The following is a 15,765-nucleotide window of genomic DNA, read 5'->3' as shown; positions in this document are numbered from 1 at the left end:
TCTCTCTCTCTCTGCCTGCCTCTCCATCTACTTGTGATTTCTCTCTGTCAAATAAATAAATAAAATCTTTAAAAAAAAAAAAAAGAATTCCCCCACAGGCACAGAAGCTGAAGAAAGAGGGAGTCTTGGCTTCCTTTTAATTCTTTCACCATTCTTCACCTTCCACTCTACTCCCCACCCCACTTTGGCCAGGTCTCCAGGGGCAAGCTGAGTCTAGGAAGGGCCTGTCAGTATCACTCACCTACCTGCCCACTCCCTGCTAGGAAACCCCAGAAATCCACTGTGCTGGGACCCCTCTCGGTAGGCTTTATCCTGGAGAAGACTGTCTATCACACAACCTCTGAATCCCCAGAAGCACCTACAGCAGGCACGGGGTTAGCAGAAAAGTATATTGACCATGGACAAGTGGCTTGACCTTCCCAGGCCTCAGTTTTCTCTATCTTTAAACTGAGACTAAAAATGCATTATTTCGCAGGGTTGTGGAGAGAATTCAAGTGTCTGCAAAGTGTCTGGCTCCTTGAGGCATCTACAAATATTAGATGCTGCTGTTGCTGTTCTTCCTCCTACTGCCGGTTGGTCCTGAGTCACCGTTGATCAAAAAATGCACCATTATTGTGTGTATCACCAGGAGAGACAAAAAAGTACTGCGAATTAAATTATGACTCACCAGTGCTTGGGAGACGCGGCCGGATTTCAGAGATGTTACAGAATTAAGTGTTCCTGGAATCTGGCTGGGGATGTTCTTTAACCTGCGTTCTGGTTCTACACGTATGTTTGCTTATGAAAACTCATGACATTGATCACCCGTGGTCTGTGCCCTCTTCTGTACATGTGGTACACTCGAATACGAGGTTTATATTAAAAACAAGTCAAACCTGTACAGCTTGGAATGGGTAAGACCTTATATTGGCCCCAGCACTGGGCAAGGCAATATATGCTTGGCACTAATTTAATACTGAATGAACAGACAAATGGCTGGGATTGGGACACAAGAATAATAGGGTGGTATGGGGCGCCTGGGTGGCTCAGTGGGTCAAAGCCTCTGCCTTCGGCTCAGGTCAGGATCCCAGGGTCCTGGGATCGAGCCCCGCATTGGGCTCTCTGCTCGGTGGGGAGCCTGCTTCCCTTCCTCTCTCTCTGCCTGCCTCTCTGCCTGCTTATGATCTCTGTCAAATAAATAAATGAAATCTTAAAAAAAAAAAGAATAGGGTGGCCTCTTACTTTTTTTTCTTTAAAGATTTTATTTATTTATTTGACAGAGATCACAAGCAGGCAGAGAGACAGGCAGAGAGAGAGGGAGAAGCAGGCTCCCCGCTGAGCAGAGAGCTCGATGAAGGGCTCTATCCCAGGACCCTGGGATCATGACTTGAGCCGAAGGCAGAGGCTTTAACTCACTGAGCCACCCAGGCACCCCTGGCCTCTTACTTTTGAGGTCTCCTGGACAGATGCTAGTCTGGAAAGATTCATTTCCACATGAGTGGGAGGTGCCCACCCCAAGGTCACTCATATGAGGTTTTACTGATGAAGAAACTGCCTAAGGTCACACAATTTAGTAAATGGCGGAGCTGGGATTTGAACCCAGGTAGCTAGGCTCCAAGATCTAAGCCTTTACCTACTACATTACATATTCTTTTATATATACAGTTTGGGGAGGACGAAGGTATGAAAATTAATAAAGGGAAACCTTACTAAAATGGACTCAGGATGCTAGAAGGGGAGGCTGGGTAGAGGAAACTTACTACTCAATGTCAGTTACAGCAAAAAGTATCAATTATAGACCCAACAGAAGTATCTCAACAGGAAAGAATGGTCAGTTACAAGCCCCCAACAGGGAAAGATATACATTGTACCTCTTATAAGAAACTGACTACACCTGCAACTCAGCCACTGAAACCATCATTGCTATGAACTTTTGCTTTTCTCCAATTGCCTTTTGTTCCAAACAACCCCTCCCAACATCCTCCTCCATAACAGAATGTTCCTGTCCTTTGTTGATTGGACATGCATATGGTTTTGCCATAGCTTGCTTGTCCTGCGTTGCAATTCTCAGTTATTCCTGAATAAACACATCTTTTTTTTTTTTTTAAATAACTGGCAGTTTTATCTTTAAGGTTGACAAAGGGATGTTTGCCAAGCACCCACAGACCCCTACCTGACCTCCTAGAGATTCAGTCCTGCCTTAAGCCATTCTTATGGGTTGGAGTGGACTCCTGGGAATAGGAGGGTTCTGCCTGTCCGTGGAGACTGGGAGCATTCGAGGACCAGAATCTGACTGTGTTCTAGAAAGAATAAGGGAGGGAAGAGGATGTGTGGTGGGGTATCCGCTGCTGGTTGTCCTGCCCATGGTAAGCAAGGGCTGCTGGAAATTCAGACTGGACATTTCTCCCAACTAGCTCACAGCAAGACCGGCAGGCAGACAGAACAACCATTTACTTAACTGGATAATCATTTGGTTGACTACATAACTCACGGACCCACAGGGAGAGGGGCCATTTGAGGAATGGAGAGTGCAATTTCCTGATGCTGTGAGGTACTGAAAATCTAACTAAATTATGCCCGCTGGGGACCGGCTGGTGGTCTGATAGCGTAGAAGACAGGCAGCCTCTTGAGGGACTGACAGGCTGGCTGACCGACAGCCCGTGCGGTTGCTGCCTGTCTGGCTGGTTGTGAATGGCTGACTATTGCTGGGAGTCACATCGGGCCCAAGGGAGTGTGTCTGGATGTGGCACTGTCTGATGATATGTAAAGGCAGGGCTACCCTGAGGGAATTTCAGGCTGACTGATGGACAGATCTGTGATGGCCTGATAAGCAACCGTATCTGGTGAGTGACCATCCACCCTGGCCAAATCACAGCATGCTTGACAGAACCCGTGGTCAGTCACATGCCGAGAATGGCTGCCTGGCTGATGGACAACACGATGGAGGGCAGTGAACGAGTCAGAGGCCAGCTGACCCACTGAAATATCCATGTAGAAAGCTGACTGACTGCCTGGCCGTACCAAGTTGGAATAACAGCGGCCCTGAGGGGGCCCCGGTGGGTCAGAGGAGACTGTCCGGATGACTGACCAATGGTGGGCATGCCTCCCCTGAGACATGACAGACCGCTGACCCACTGTCAGGTGGGGGCTTCAGTTGCTGTGACTATTGGCTTTGTGTCTGAGAGGGCGACCTGAGACGCTGACAATGACAGCCTGTCCAGACCTAATCACGGCTGGTGGCTGGTGGCTGTGAGATGGTTTCCCCTGGGGGTTTCAGAGATGCCCGCGGAGCAAGAGTAGATGGAGAGACCGGCTGCTTGACTGACCGTGTGAAAAAGGGGCAGTCGGGGGAATGACAGGCTGGCTAACCGTGTAGTCGTTAGCGCCGTCTGTCTGCCTTAAGAGACTCCCGGCTGGCGCGAGGCTCCAACGGGGACCGCTGTTGACTGGCAGACAGTGTGAATGGGGGGGCCGGGGTCTCACTAAACAGTTGTCTGTGGTGACGGGACCCATTGTGTGATTTGAGTCTGGGGACCGGCTGAGCAGCCGTACGTGGCGACAGTCCATCTTGGGAGTCACGGCTTGCTTGGGGTTAAAATGCAGTGACGACTGACTGACGGTGGTAATTGGGGGTCTGACAGGACGGAGAATCCCCCGTGCGGCTGGCTAAGAACGTGATTGGCTGACAGCGTGACAGACAGACCGGCGTGCGGGCAGGGCCTCCGGCAACCTTAGTTGTCGCCGCCGCCGCCGCTGCCGCCCAGACGCACTCTGGGAAAGCGCTGGCTAGCACCCGCCTGCGGGACCGAGCTGGGTGGCGGGGAGGGGTCCGGTCACGGCTCGCCGGTTGGTCCGCGCGGGCGCTGCTCGCGGCGCCGCGCGGCCAATAGGCTGCGCGTTCTCGGCCACGCCCGCGCGAGCTCTCTTCTCGCGAGGCCGGTTAGGCCCGAATGTCGTTAGCCGTGGGGAAAGATGGCGGAAAATTTAAAAGGTGAAGCAGTGGCGGCAGCGGCGCGGGCCTGCTGGCCGGGCCGGGTGGGCTGGAGGGGTGGCGTCGCGGGCTCGGGGCCCTGGCGTCCGAGGCCACGGAGCCGGGAGCCGGAAGCCTGGCGCGGAAAGGATGGGGCTCAGGGAGCCCAGGCCTGGCGCGCGGGGCTGGGCGGGGCTGAGGGGAGGGGGCGCGTGCCTGGGAACGCGGCGGGCGCGGGGCTAAGTGGGGACGCGGGAGGGGGGCGCGCGCCCCTGATCGCGACCAGTCGGCGCGCGCACGCGCGGGGGCTTGTCGGGGAGGCCGCGCCCGCGCGCGGGAAAATCGGCCGCCGGTGACCGTTACCCGGTTGGTGTCCACGCGAGACGCCGGAAGGGGAGGGAAGGGAAGGGGACGGACCTCGTTTTCAGAGTGGGGGGACAGAAGAGTCTTTCAGGGTGAGGGTACCTCCTTTCCGCGTGATGGGGAAAGGGTTTCCTGTAGAAAAGACTCGCCCGGGAAGAAGGGAAAGGGGCTGCTCTAATAGGAGAGCTGGACTCTCTCGTGTGCAAGGGAAGAGGGGTGACTTTTCCAGTATGTTGGGGAGGGTGGGCTGTTCTGGATGAGAAAAGCTGCGGGGACGATGGGCTCCCCAGTATGAGGGGGTGCCTCTGAAGGCTAGGAATCCACCTGTGGTTAGTGGGGAGCCAGCAGCTGGAGAGGTTAGTTGGGACCACTTAGTGGTTTAGTTTCAAATGCAAGTTAAGGGGTTTGAAAGGGAGAGGCATCACAGGGAGAGAGAGGAAAGCGTGGGCACAGGCCGAGTCTCCACTACGCCTGCCTAAGTGGAGGGGGGGGGTTAGCACACGGCATAATTTTGCAAAGCTCTTGGACGTTTTCAGGTTGAGGTCTAGAGTATTTCGTTATGAGTTCAAATGTTTGATTTTTGTAATGGGAAGTAGAAAATACTACAAATAGGATGAGGACTGACTGCATTTGGAGTAAGTGTTCTGTGGAATGATTTGATAAAATGGCTTCTAAAGCACATTGTGCCTTGAATCAGAAGTCTTTTTAAAAAAAAATCCGCATCTTGAAAATTTCTGATAGCCCAAGAAAGGTTCCAGGCATACTTAAAAGAAACGTCAGTAATCTATACTATTTGCCGGTTCCTGAATTCAGAGCGTACTCCTTTGGGCTTTACCCCTCACAGAAATGTAGATGAGACAGAAAGCCAAAATGCGGGTTCAAAAAAAACCCCAAACACCTTGCAGGTTTAAAGGACCTAGGCTAATCCTTCAAAGAAGCTTCCGGCAATCTAATACCATTCCACAGTATCTTACTCCTAATTCTGAAATCTAAAAAGCTCTGAGAAGTTCAGTTTGGCACCATTCAGTGGCAAAACTAGATTATAAAGTGGGACTATCTTGCCTCTTTATTTCTCCGATTCAATGTAAAAATTCAGATGTTTGCTGCAGAATTACTAATGTGTTTGATTATGGCTTGATACCCCTGACCACACTGGGGGTGGTAGGTAGTGTGTGGGGCATACCTAGAACTACACTTGTAAAGATCTGCCCCCCAAAAATCTGAATTCCTAAACGCAACTACCCCAGGAATTTTAGATAAGGGTTTCCAGACCAGTCTTTCCAGTTAAGCCTTTGTTTGGTGCCTACAGGTTGTAATCCCATCCCCACCCGTTCCCTCCAGGGCAATGCACCCTACTGAGATGGGGGGTTGTTCTCTTTATTTTGCAAAGTGGGGAGAGGGACGATTAGGTCCTGAACACCTGGCAGGTTTGCTGGCAGTTTTAGGAAGAGTATGGAGGGAATTGGAAGCTCTGGGAATAGATCCCTTTAGGACAATCCAAGCAGCAGATTGCACTTTGAGGTCTACTGCTCCAGCAGTAGCCTTGGAATGAGCACTAGGGTGGAAGAAGTGGCCTGTTTCTGTTGTAGAAGGGAATCAGCATTGGGAAGGCCTGTGGATTAAATCTCACTGACTGAGGCAGTCCTTTGGAAGTCCCAGAGAGGATTTGGGGTCTCCTTTGACCCGTGGCTTCACCACGATGCCCAGTAAGTTCTTTCTGGCCTCCTTGTTCTAGGCTGCAGTGTGTGTTGCAAGTCTTCTTGGAATCAGCTACAGGACCTGTGCCGCCTGGCCAAGCTCTCCTGCCCAGCCCTTGGCATCTCCAAGAGGAATCTCTATGACTTTGAAGTCGAGTACCTGTGTGATTACAAGAAGATCCGCGTGAGTCTGGGTGACCGTGGCCAGGGCAGGGGTGTATCAAGGAAGCTGGCTTACTGTCCCCTTGCCCCCACCCCAACTGCCTGCATCTGTTTCCAAAGGGAATTTTCTCCTCTGGTCTTAAAAAATTAGGTTTAGTAGGACTTCTTATTATCCTCATTTTGCAGGTGAGGAAACTAAGTGGCTTTCTCAGGGGCGGGCAGGAGCCTGAATGAATCCCCTAATAAGTCTCTCTTCCCACCTCCACAGGAATACACACCAGCTGCAGGGTTTGAGGTGCTGAGCCCCGGAAGGGAGCCAGTGACAGCTAGCAACTATTGAGCACATCCAGTGTGCTGGGCACTAACTTGCAGAACCTCCTTCAATCCCCCTAGCCATGCTGTGAAATGGGAACTGTTACCATTGCCAGAGCAGGCGACAGCAGGATAAAGAGAACAGACTGGAGCCAGTATGGTGGGGTTCAGATTTTGGCCCTGTAGCCCTGGGATACTTATGCATGTTCTCTGTGGTTCATTTTCTTCATCTGTAAAATGGAGAGGACTAGTATTATCTAGCTCCCACAGAGTTGTGAGGGTTAAATTAGTTAATAAGACACAGAAGTTCCTTAGAACAGTACCTGCTACATACTGAAAGCTAGGATGATGTCAGCTTCCCCCTCCCTTACTTATAGATGAGGGTCTGCAGAGTTAATTAACTTGCCTAAAGCCACACAGCCAAGGAGCCACAGATTCAGAATCTGTACCCAGTGTGTCTGCCTGTGGAATCTGTGTGGTTAAATTGTTTCGTCTAGCTGCTCTCTGCAAGAAAATATCCCTCTGCCTGCTGAATGGAGAGCAGACTGTAGGGGGCAAGGGTGGAACTGGGGGTACTGGTGAGAAGGTGAGGAGGCCTCCTACCGGAATCCAGGCGACGGATGACAGGGGTGGCAGTGACGATGGTTTGAAGTGGTTGGACTCTGGATGTAGCTTGAAGATGAGGCTGACAGGATTTGCTGAGGGTGGATGTGGGGACTGTGAAAAAGAAGTGAAGGTTGTGACTTCCAAGAGTTGGGGCCTGAAACAGCTAGGAGGAGGGAGCTGATTAAATTAAAACTTGGAATTTAGACAGTACCAAGGGAGAGCAGGTGATTTGAACCTAGGGATCCTCAGGCTAGGGCCCATGCTTTGTAACCACGACATAGACTTATTCCAGAAGAGGTGCTGGGAATGATCTGGGTCTTACCTACTGGCTCTGGGATGGAGGTCCCACAAGGGCTGGGCCAAGGGTATCACCACTTACGGTGCCCCCATCCCCTGGTCCCCCCAACAGGAACAAGAGTATTACCTGGTAAAATGGCGCGGATACCCAGACTCAGAGAGCACCTGGGAGCCACGGCAGAATCTCAAGTGTGTGCGCATTCTCAAGCAGTTCCACAAGGACTTAGAGAGGGAGCTGCTCCGGCGGCACCACCGGTCGAAGCCCCCCAGGCACCTGGACCCAAGCTTGGCCAACTACCTGGTACAGAAGGCCAAGCAGAGGCGGGCGCTCCGGCGCTGGGAGCAGGAGCTCAATGCCAAGCGCAGCCACCTGGGACGCATCACCGTGGAGAATGAGGTGGACCTGGATGGCCCCCCACGGGCTTTCGTATACATCAACGAGTACCGTGTGGGGGAGGGCATCACCCTCAATCAGGTGGCTGTGGGCTGTGAGTGCCAGGACTGTCTGTGGGCCCCCGCCGGAGGCTGCTGCCCTGGGGCATCCCTGCACAAGTTTGCCTACAATGACCAGGGTCAAGTGCGGCTGCGTGCGGGACTGCCCATCTACGAGTGCAACTCGCGCTGCCGCTGCGGCTATGACTGCCCCAACCGCGTGGTACAGAAGGGCATCCGCTATGACCTCTGCATCTTCCGCACGGATGACGGGCGTGGCTGGGGCGTCCGCACGCTGGAGAAGATCCGCAAGAACAGCTTCGTCATGGAGTACGTGGGAGAGGTAGGGAGCCGGGGCCCAACGTGTGTGTATGCACGCGCGCGGGAGCTCTTCCTGCCCTATGTTCCCATCGTGTGCGCTCAGCTCGCCTTACTGCATGCCTGCAGCGTCCCTGCTTTTCCTGTCTCGGGAAAGGTGGGGGGCGGCTAACCTGAGTGTGACAGGGACATCCTGAGAGGGGCGCGCATTTCAAGCTGGTAGTTGAAAGCACAGTGAAATACTTCTTGACTGGGTTGACCTCGTAAGAGTACCTGGCAAAGAGGAAAGCGGGAACTGAAATCAGGCCATTCCTTTTAACAGGCCATGTGCTCAGCATAGGGTTGCGTCACCTGGAAAGGCACTACTTCTCATTTCTCGAGGGTTCAGCTTACCGCCACGCAATGTCTGACCAGGAGGAGTGCCTTCTACTAATGGGAGCACGAACACCCTGGAGTAGGACGCAGACATGCCTTAATGTGGGCGGCCACTTCCTCCACATTTGTAGGACACTAGGGAAAGCCTGGGTATAGGGCTGACCCTGGAACAACAGGGCCCCAGGGGAGGGGAGTGCGGGGGGAGGGTTAGGGGTGCAAACCCCGTGTAGTCAAATCTGTGTGTACCTTTTGGCTCCCCAGAAACTTAACTACTAGCAGCCTGTTGACCTTACTGATAACTTAAGTGGTGGACTGATACATATTTTACATGTTACATGTATGATATAATGTTCCTTACAGTGAAGTCAGCTAGAGAAAAGAAAATGTTAAGACAATCATTAAGGAAGAGAAAAGAGCACTTAAGAGTCCCCTACTGTATTTATGGAAAAGAAAATCTGCCTGTAGGTGGGCCCATGTCGTTCAAACCTGTGTTGTTCAAGGGGCAGCTGGATTAGGCAGGCTGGCCGCCGTATCATACAAGCCCCAGAGCCCAGTGGCCTCACACGTTAGATATCTCTCTGCTCCTGCCAGTCCAGCCTGGGGTGTTCAGGTAGTATCCTTCTGTACAGTGGCATGGCTGCCTAGGCTCCTTCCCTCTTGTGCCTGTGTTGTGCCTTAGAGCTGCCCCTGATCCTTACTCTGCATCGCTGGCGAGTGGGCTGAGGGTGGACGGGGAGGCCTGGATACGGCGCCCATCACTACTGCCCACACTCCCTGGCTGGAACTGAGTCCCTGGCCTTACCTTGGTGCAAGGGAGGCTGGGAAGTGTGACTCAGCCATGTACCTAGGTGGAAAACAAAAGGAGTGTGTGTATGAATAACCAGCAAGTGTCTGCAACAGCAAATGTCATGTTCTAAGGTGGGATGCAGTGTGCATCTGGGGTGGAGCAGTTCTTTTTATGACGGACCATCTCATGCACTGGGGGAACAATCGACCTACCTGGACCTTGACCGTGTAAATCCAGGAGAGTGTTGTCATGGTGACAACCCCAGATACCTTCATCTTTCTAGATGTCTCTTAGGGCTGTGGTATACTTGGGAAGTGACAGAAATGGGCCTAAGGGACACACAGCTGAAGGTGTCCACACCGTAGTAATGACACTGATGGAGAGGAGAGACTCCCAATAATGACCCATGAAGTAGGTGCGGTCATAGCCCCACGGGGCAGAGATGATCTAGAGGCAGAGCAGTCCACACTTCAGAGGACCCTGAGAGTCTATAGACAAGAAGTCCACACTCAGATAATCCCAACGGTCTGGAGAAAGAAATGTCCACACATAGAAGGACCTGCCAGTCTAGAGGAAGGAGAAGGTCGCCATACCCCAGAGGGATCCTGACAGTCTGGGACGGGGATCCCGACAATTTGTGGGAAGAGGTGTCTCTGTCCCAGAGTGACCTGAAGGAGAGAGCAAGCTCTCCACACTCCACAGGACCCTGGCAGTCCAGCTTAGGCAGTGTCTACACCCACACTGTCCTGACAGGAAAAGGAAGTGTCCTCACCCCGGAGGGACTGGGACAGTCTGAAGGAGATGGGGTCTACACCTAAGAGAACTCTGACAGCCTGGAGAAAGTACCCACGCCCTCAGCGTTCTGACCCTCTGGGGGAGGTACCCACACCTCCGAGGGATGCTAACAGTGCAGGAGATGTTAACAGCCTGGAGGGGTGTCACCAGTCTGAAGGGGGACATGTGCACATTCCAGAGCCCCTGACAGCCTGCAGGAGGTGACCAGCCCCCACAGGAGCCCACGGGTTCTAGAGGAAGTCCAGAAAAGGGAGTGTCTCCAGCCTCACTGTACTGACAATCTTGAGGAAAAGCTCTTTATAACACAGAGGATCCTGACGGGTGAAGAGGAGGGAGAGTGCACAGCCCCCAAGTACCCCAGGGTCCCCTGGCCAGGGTGCTGTTCTTCCTTAGCATCTACACTTCCATGCTGTAAACTTGGGGTGGTCAGGGCTTCTCACCCCTGTGCCCCCTCTTCCTGCTCCACACACACTGTCCTTAAGCTATTTCTCGGGCTCCCTCCTGCCACATTCTGTGATTTCCAGGCCCCCTCCTGATGCTCTCAGACCTGTGGGGCCTCCTGATGGCACCCACCATCCCCAGCTGCTGCCGAAGCGAAACTCCTCTTCGTATGTCCCCCGTGGGGGGGGGGGGGGCAGCACAGCCGAGGTTGGAGGCTGGAGCTGAGCTCCACCACTCAGCGGCAGTCACTCACCCTCTTTGAGCCTCAGTTTCCTGGTCCGTAGAATGGGAATGGTAACAGCACCCATATCATTCACTTGTTATAAGAACTAAATGAGTCGTGATGTGTGAAGCACTTGGAAGAAGCACTTGAACAGTAAGTCTTTGATAAACGCTAGCCATTAGTCTGAAATTCAGAAAATCCAAAATGCTCAGAAAACCCAGTCTTTGGTAACCCATATGGCTAGAACACCCAGCTAGACCTGATCTGGGCCGGTATGTAGCCTAGTTCTCCTGCTTGGGGTGAACAGTCATGGATCTCATCACAGGAGTATTCATTTTTTCGGTTACATGGTGCTGTCCCGGACCCTACGGGTGTCACGTAATAGAGGGCATGCACCCCATAGCTGGTTGCCAAGCTGTCCTTCTACAGTGTGGACCCAACACCCGCCCTCCCCTCTCTGCACCAGTGGTCCCTCCTCGTGAGCTGCCTGTCCTCTCCTCTGCTCCCTTCCACGTTCCATCAGAACATGCACCCTCGCCCAGCAGAGAACAACAGCCTAGCTTATCCATTCTAAGACCTGAATTTGCTTTATATTTTACCAACACCGAAAGGAAGGTGCATCTCAATTAGTTAAATGACAGTACGTCATCATTTAATTAGCAGTGTTTCCTTTCTTGGGAAAGGGCACATAAAAATAAAGGAGCATGTTCGACTAGGTAAGACTGGCACTCATGACCATTTCTGACAGTGCTCAGCGTCCAGAACAGAAAAGTCGTTCATGTCCCTGATCACGCTGGAGCTTTATCACAGCTCCTGTCAGGTCACTACTACCACTATCGCCCCCCACCCGCGCCACCCCCCAATTCTGCAGAGGAGAGTGGAGGCCCAGAGGGAGAGAGGAACGTGCTCAGAGTCACCAAGCTAACAAAGTGGGTAAAAAAAAAAGGCCCAAGTGTCTAAAACTGGTACGCTGCCAGACCTGGTGGAAGGGTTTTTGGTTTTTTGGCTGAGGAAGCAGGCAGGAGAGAACATTCAGGATCCCCTCTCCAGATGGGGGCAGGGCAGCGGCTGGACTTGGAGTCAGTCTTCTGGGTCCTGTTCACAGTCAGCACCCTTTCTAGGTTGCCAGCTTCTAGCCCATCTGTCTTCCCCAGTCGTTCTGGACAGCTGCTAGAGAGCGGGGACGGGGCCTGCTCTGTTCCTGAATTTTCTGGGTAAGCCCGCCCTTACAGAGTGGGACTGGGAAGGCCGCTGGAGAAGGAGCCGTTTGTGCCCTGGAGGGATCACCGCGTGACTCACTCTCGGGGAGACTCAGGAAGCAGGTAGAGGCAGAATAGGCGGGAAGATGCAGACCAGGGAGGAGGACGTGGAAAGGGCAAAGTTGGCTCAGACGCCACCCAGCACGCTCAAGAACCCGCGGAAGCCGCCTTCGGTCCCAGGCCTGCAGGGGACTGCACACAGGCGGCTTCCAGCGCCCAGGCATCAGGAGGCCGCAGAGAAGCAACACCTGTCAAGCCAACTCGCAAGGAGTGTGTGTTCTCAGGAGGTGGAGGAACACTGACCTTGATGTAGCCCTCAGAACGCTTCTGGGGCTCCTGTTGGCGTTCCTCAGGAGAGTGTCCCCACTCTTCAACCTTGTGTCCAAGCCCTTCTGTGACTGTAGCTTTGCTTTACATGCTGTATTGGTGTTTTGCTGCCCTGGGAACCCGAAGTCCTGGGTTTTCTGACCAGCACCTTGCACTGCGGGTATCTGAGTCCGTCTCTCTTTCACCAGACTGTGACCACCCCCAGCCCCAAGAGGGCCGGGACCAGACCTGGTTCCTGTTGTCTCCCCTGACCCAACTGGGACTGCAGTGGGTACCCGGCCTGGTCCCCTGTGTCTCCCTCTGCAGACGCGGGCCCCTGAGTGCTGGGACCGGGTACAGGGTAGGCCTCCTAAAAACCCACTAAATAAACCAGTGAATGAACAAGCCCAGATTTGGACTGTGGGCGAGCCAGGTTCCTCAGAGTGTGGGATAGCGAGCTGTGGGGCCCAGGTCTCCTCAAGGTGCTCGTGAGGGTCTGGCCGGGAGCAGAGGCTGGAGGTGCTGGGGCAAGAGGCAGGGAGGAAACCGCGAGGGCTCCAGCGCGGCTGTCCTGCCTGGAGGGAGCGAAGAGTGGTTGTGGCGGGCGTGCGGGGAAACGAGGAAGGAAGCTGGGGCCACTCTGGGTCTGCATCCTGTGGCAGAGGTGGTGGTGGCCAATGGGTGCCTCATGAGAGGAGAGGTGGGTTTGCAGTGCCTGTAGGCCTACCACGGGACAGAGGATAGGTCACTGGGCCAGGCAGCAGAGTGAAAAGAAAGGTACTTCGGTGCTTCTGCTTTGCGCCATGTGGGCACTGGTCTCTCAGGGCTGGGCGGAGGTAGCAGGAAGCCCGGGAGTGGAGGAGGTGGTCTGCCCTGGTCTGCAGGCACCTGAGGCTGAGGAAGGGGCAGTCTTGGGTCCCATGGGACCCTCCCCCAGAGGAAGGCATGGTTGGCTCTGCTGGGGCATTACCAGAGGGCTGTCGTGGTCAGCCCGGGTGTAGGGGGGGACCTGAGGGGCAGACAGCTGGAGACCCGGCTGGGGAGGGGGAAATGCCTGCTGCCGTCCTAGATTCCAGATTCCTGGAGATTCCTAGATTCCACGATTCCACTCACCTACGCTCTTGCCTCCTTTCTTTCATCTGAGATTCTGGCCTTAGCTGTGTTTTTGCCATCTCAGAATCTCAACAAGGGTCTTGATCTCTCTGGACCGGGGTCTTTTCGATATTAAGATTCTAAGTTTTTGCCCTCAGCTCACTCGTCTGAGTCTCTCCCCCATTCATTCCGTGTCCCTTTTCCACCGTTCCAGGCCGCTTTCTCCTCCTGGTGTCCTTGCTGCCTCGTGGCGCCACAGCCCAGCGCGGGCACCTTCTCTCGTGGTGCCGCCTCCCTCCCCTGAACACGCACCGCTGTCTGAGCCCTGCTCGTGGTCTCCTGAGTCTCCCTGTGGGTTTTTCTCTCACTGCCGGACCTTGCGGCCAGTCTCCGGCACCACTGAGAGACCCCAGGCCATCCGGAGGCCTGAGGAGGGGTGGCGGCAGGCAGCTGAGGCCCAGTGGCCTCCTCTGGGCGCCCTCAGACCCCCTGCATCGCAACCCCCCACGTGCCCGGACCTGCCCTCAGCTGAGCCAGCCTTGGCTCTGCTCACTTGTTAACCGGCCTGGGCTCTGGGAGGGGCTGGGGGGGGGGCGTTCAGGAGGTCTGCTGCTTTTCCTGAGCCTTCCTGGCCCCTCTCCCCTCACCTGCGGCCCTCTCCCCAGATCATTACCTCAGAGGAGGCGGAGCGGCGGGGCCAGATCTACGACCGCCAGGGCGCCACCTACCTCTTTGACCTGGACTACGTGGAGGACGTGTACACCGTGGATGCTGCCTATTATGGCAACATCTCCCACTTTGTCAACCACAGTGTGGGTACCCCGCAGGTGGGCGGGGGTCGGGAGGAGCAGGCTGGGGCCCCTCCTCACCCTCCCACTGTTCTTTTTCGCCTAGTGTGACCCCAACCTCCAGGTGTACAACGTCTTCATAGACAACCTCGATGAGCGACTGCCCCGCATCGCTTTCTTCGCCACAAGAACCATCCGGGCAGGGGAGGAGCTCACCTTTGATTACAACATGCAAGGTGGGGGTGGCAAGGGACGAGGGACAGGGGCACACGGTGACATGGGACGTGAGGACCCCTTCCCGAGGAGCTTTAAAATGCCCTTCCTGACTCCTAGTGTCCATCTGGACTCTTGGACTTCTGCCTACCTTTTGGGGGCCCCCTCATTTCCGACCCTTGGATCCCAACCCTGAGATACTCATATAGACTTCTCCCCAGACCCCTGGGATGTAGGGCCTAATAGTTACGACACTCCTACTGACTCATCTGGGTTTCCCCAGTCTCCTCAATCCTCCCCACTCCTCCCCGCTTGGCCTGGCTCAGTCCAAGCATCCAGACACTCTTAAGGCCTCCAGCCAGCCAGTCCCCTCTTGACAAACTAGCCACCTGAGATGCTCAAAGCGGGGGGGATCTTTGATAGGAGAGCTCAGGTGCCTCTCTGGATGACCATTCCCGACTTCTGTCTGATGTGGCCCTTCCCCTGACAGCCCCCAGCCTCCCTCCAGAACCCTCACCCCCTGGCTGTCCTACCAGCACCTGTACAGCTCTCCAGTGCTGAGCTCTGGTCCTATCTCCAAACCACCACCAAACCCCACAACCCCCTCCTGACCCAAATCCCAGATGTGCTCCCAGCCCCCAAGATTCCTAGGTCTCACAGTGAAAAGGGCAGTGGGACACTTCACCTTGGCTTTCTAACAAGCCCCCCCCCCCCCGGCTGTGACTCCACAGTGGACCCCGTGGACATGGAGAGCACCCGCATGGACTCCAACTTTGGCCTGGCTGGGCTCCCCGGCTCCCCCAAGAAGCGGGTCCGTATTGAATGCAAGTGTGGGACTGAATCCTGCCGTAAATACCTCTTCTAGCCCTTTGAAGTCTGAGGCCAGACTGCCAGTGGGGCATAAAGCCGCCCGCCCCACCCACCCACCGCTGCCCTCCTGTCGAGGAATGACTGCCAGGGCCTTCTGCCTGCCCCCCCCACCCCCGCCTGCCCCATGCTTGGGGGACGTGGGGTTGTGGTGAGGACTGACCGACTCCAGGAGTCCCCTTTCCCTGTCCTAGCCCCATCTGTGGGTTGCACTTACAAACCCCCACCCACCCTCAGAAGTTCTTTTTTAACACCAGGAGCTTCTGCGGTTGAGAGTCATGGCCTATCAAGGTCCAAGGGGTGAACCCAGCTGGGCCCCAGAATGGAAGGATGTTTGCTTTTGTACCTGCTTCTGCCTGGAGCATGAGGGGTCTGTTGCAGGCCCTCTCCCTACTGCCCCAAGGGTGTGGGGACGCAGCCCCAGGGCAGGCTGATTGCAGAGCCCCGGGTTCCCAGCCCTCCTGTTTTCCCCCACCACAGAAA

The 15,765-nt window shown here is 54.7% G+C and overlaps 1 protein-coding gene across 1 annotated transcript; it reads left to right on the top strand.

The window, feature by feature from the left end:
• The first annotated feature begins 3,795 nt into the window (after window positions 1–3,795).
• Window positions 3,796–15,372, top strand: SUV39H1 (SUV39H1 histone lysine methyltransferase). Its single transcript, XM_059384913.1, has 6 exons — window positions 3,796–3,970; window positions 6,048–6,193; window positions 7,499–8,161; window positions 14,080–14,226; window positions 14,309–14,438; window positions 15,147–15,372. The coding sequence occupies exons 1-6, from the start codon at window positions 3,952–3,954 to the stop codon at window positions 15,278–15,280; spliced, it is 1,239 nt and encodes a 412-aa protein (XP_059240896.1). The 5' UTR covers window positions 3,796–3,951; the 3' UTR covers window positions 15,281–15,372.
• Window positions 15,373–15,765: the final 393 nt, after the last annotated feature.

Source organism: Mustela nigripes, chromosome X (genome assembly GCF_022355385.1).
Source record: "Mustela nigripes isolate SB6536 chromosome X, MUSNIG.SB6536, whole genome shotgun sequence".
Classification (NCBI taxonomy): Eukaryota; Metazoa; Chordata; class Mammalia; order Carnivora; family Mustelidae; genus Mustela; species Mustela nigripes.
This window is presented reverse-complemented; position numbering and strand designations above follow the sequence as displayed.

Coding starts and splice junctions, on each gene's coding strand:
- SUV39H1 (XM_059384913.1), top strand. Junction 8,162..14,079: donor TCATGGAGTACGTGGGAGAG/GTAGGGAGCCGG, acceptor CCCTCTCCCCAG/ATCATTACCTCAGAGGAGGC. Junction 14,439..15,146: donor CTTTGATTACAACATGCAAG/GTGGGGGTGGCA, acceptor GTGACTCCACAG/TGGACCCCGTGGACATGGAG.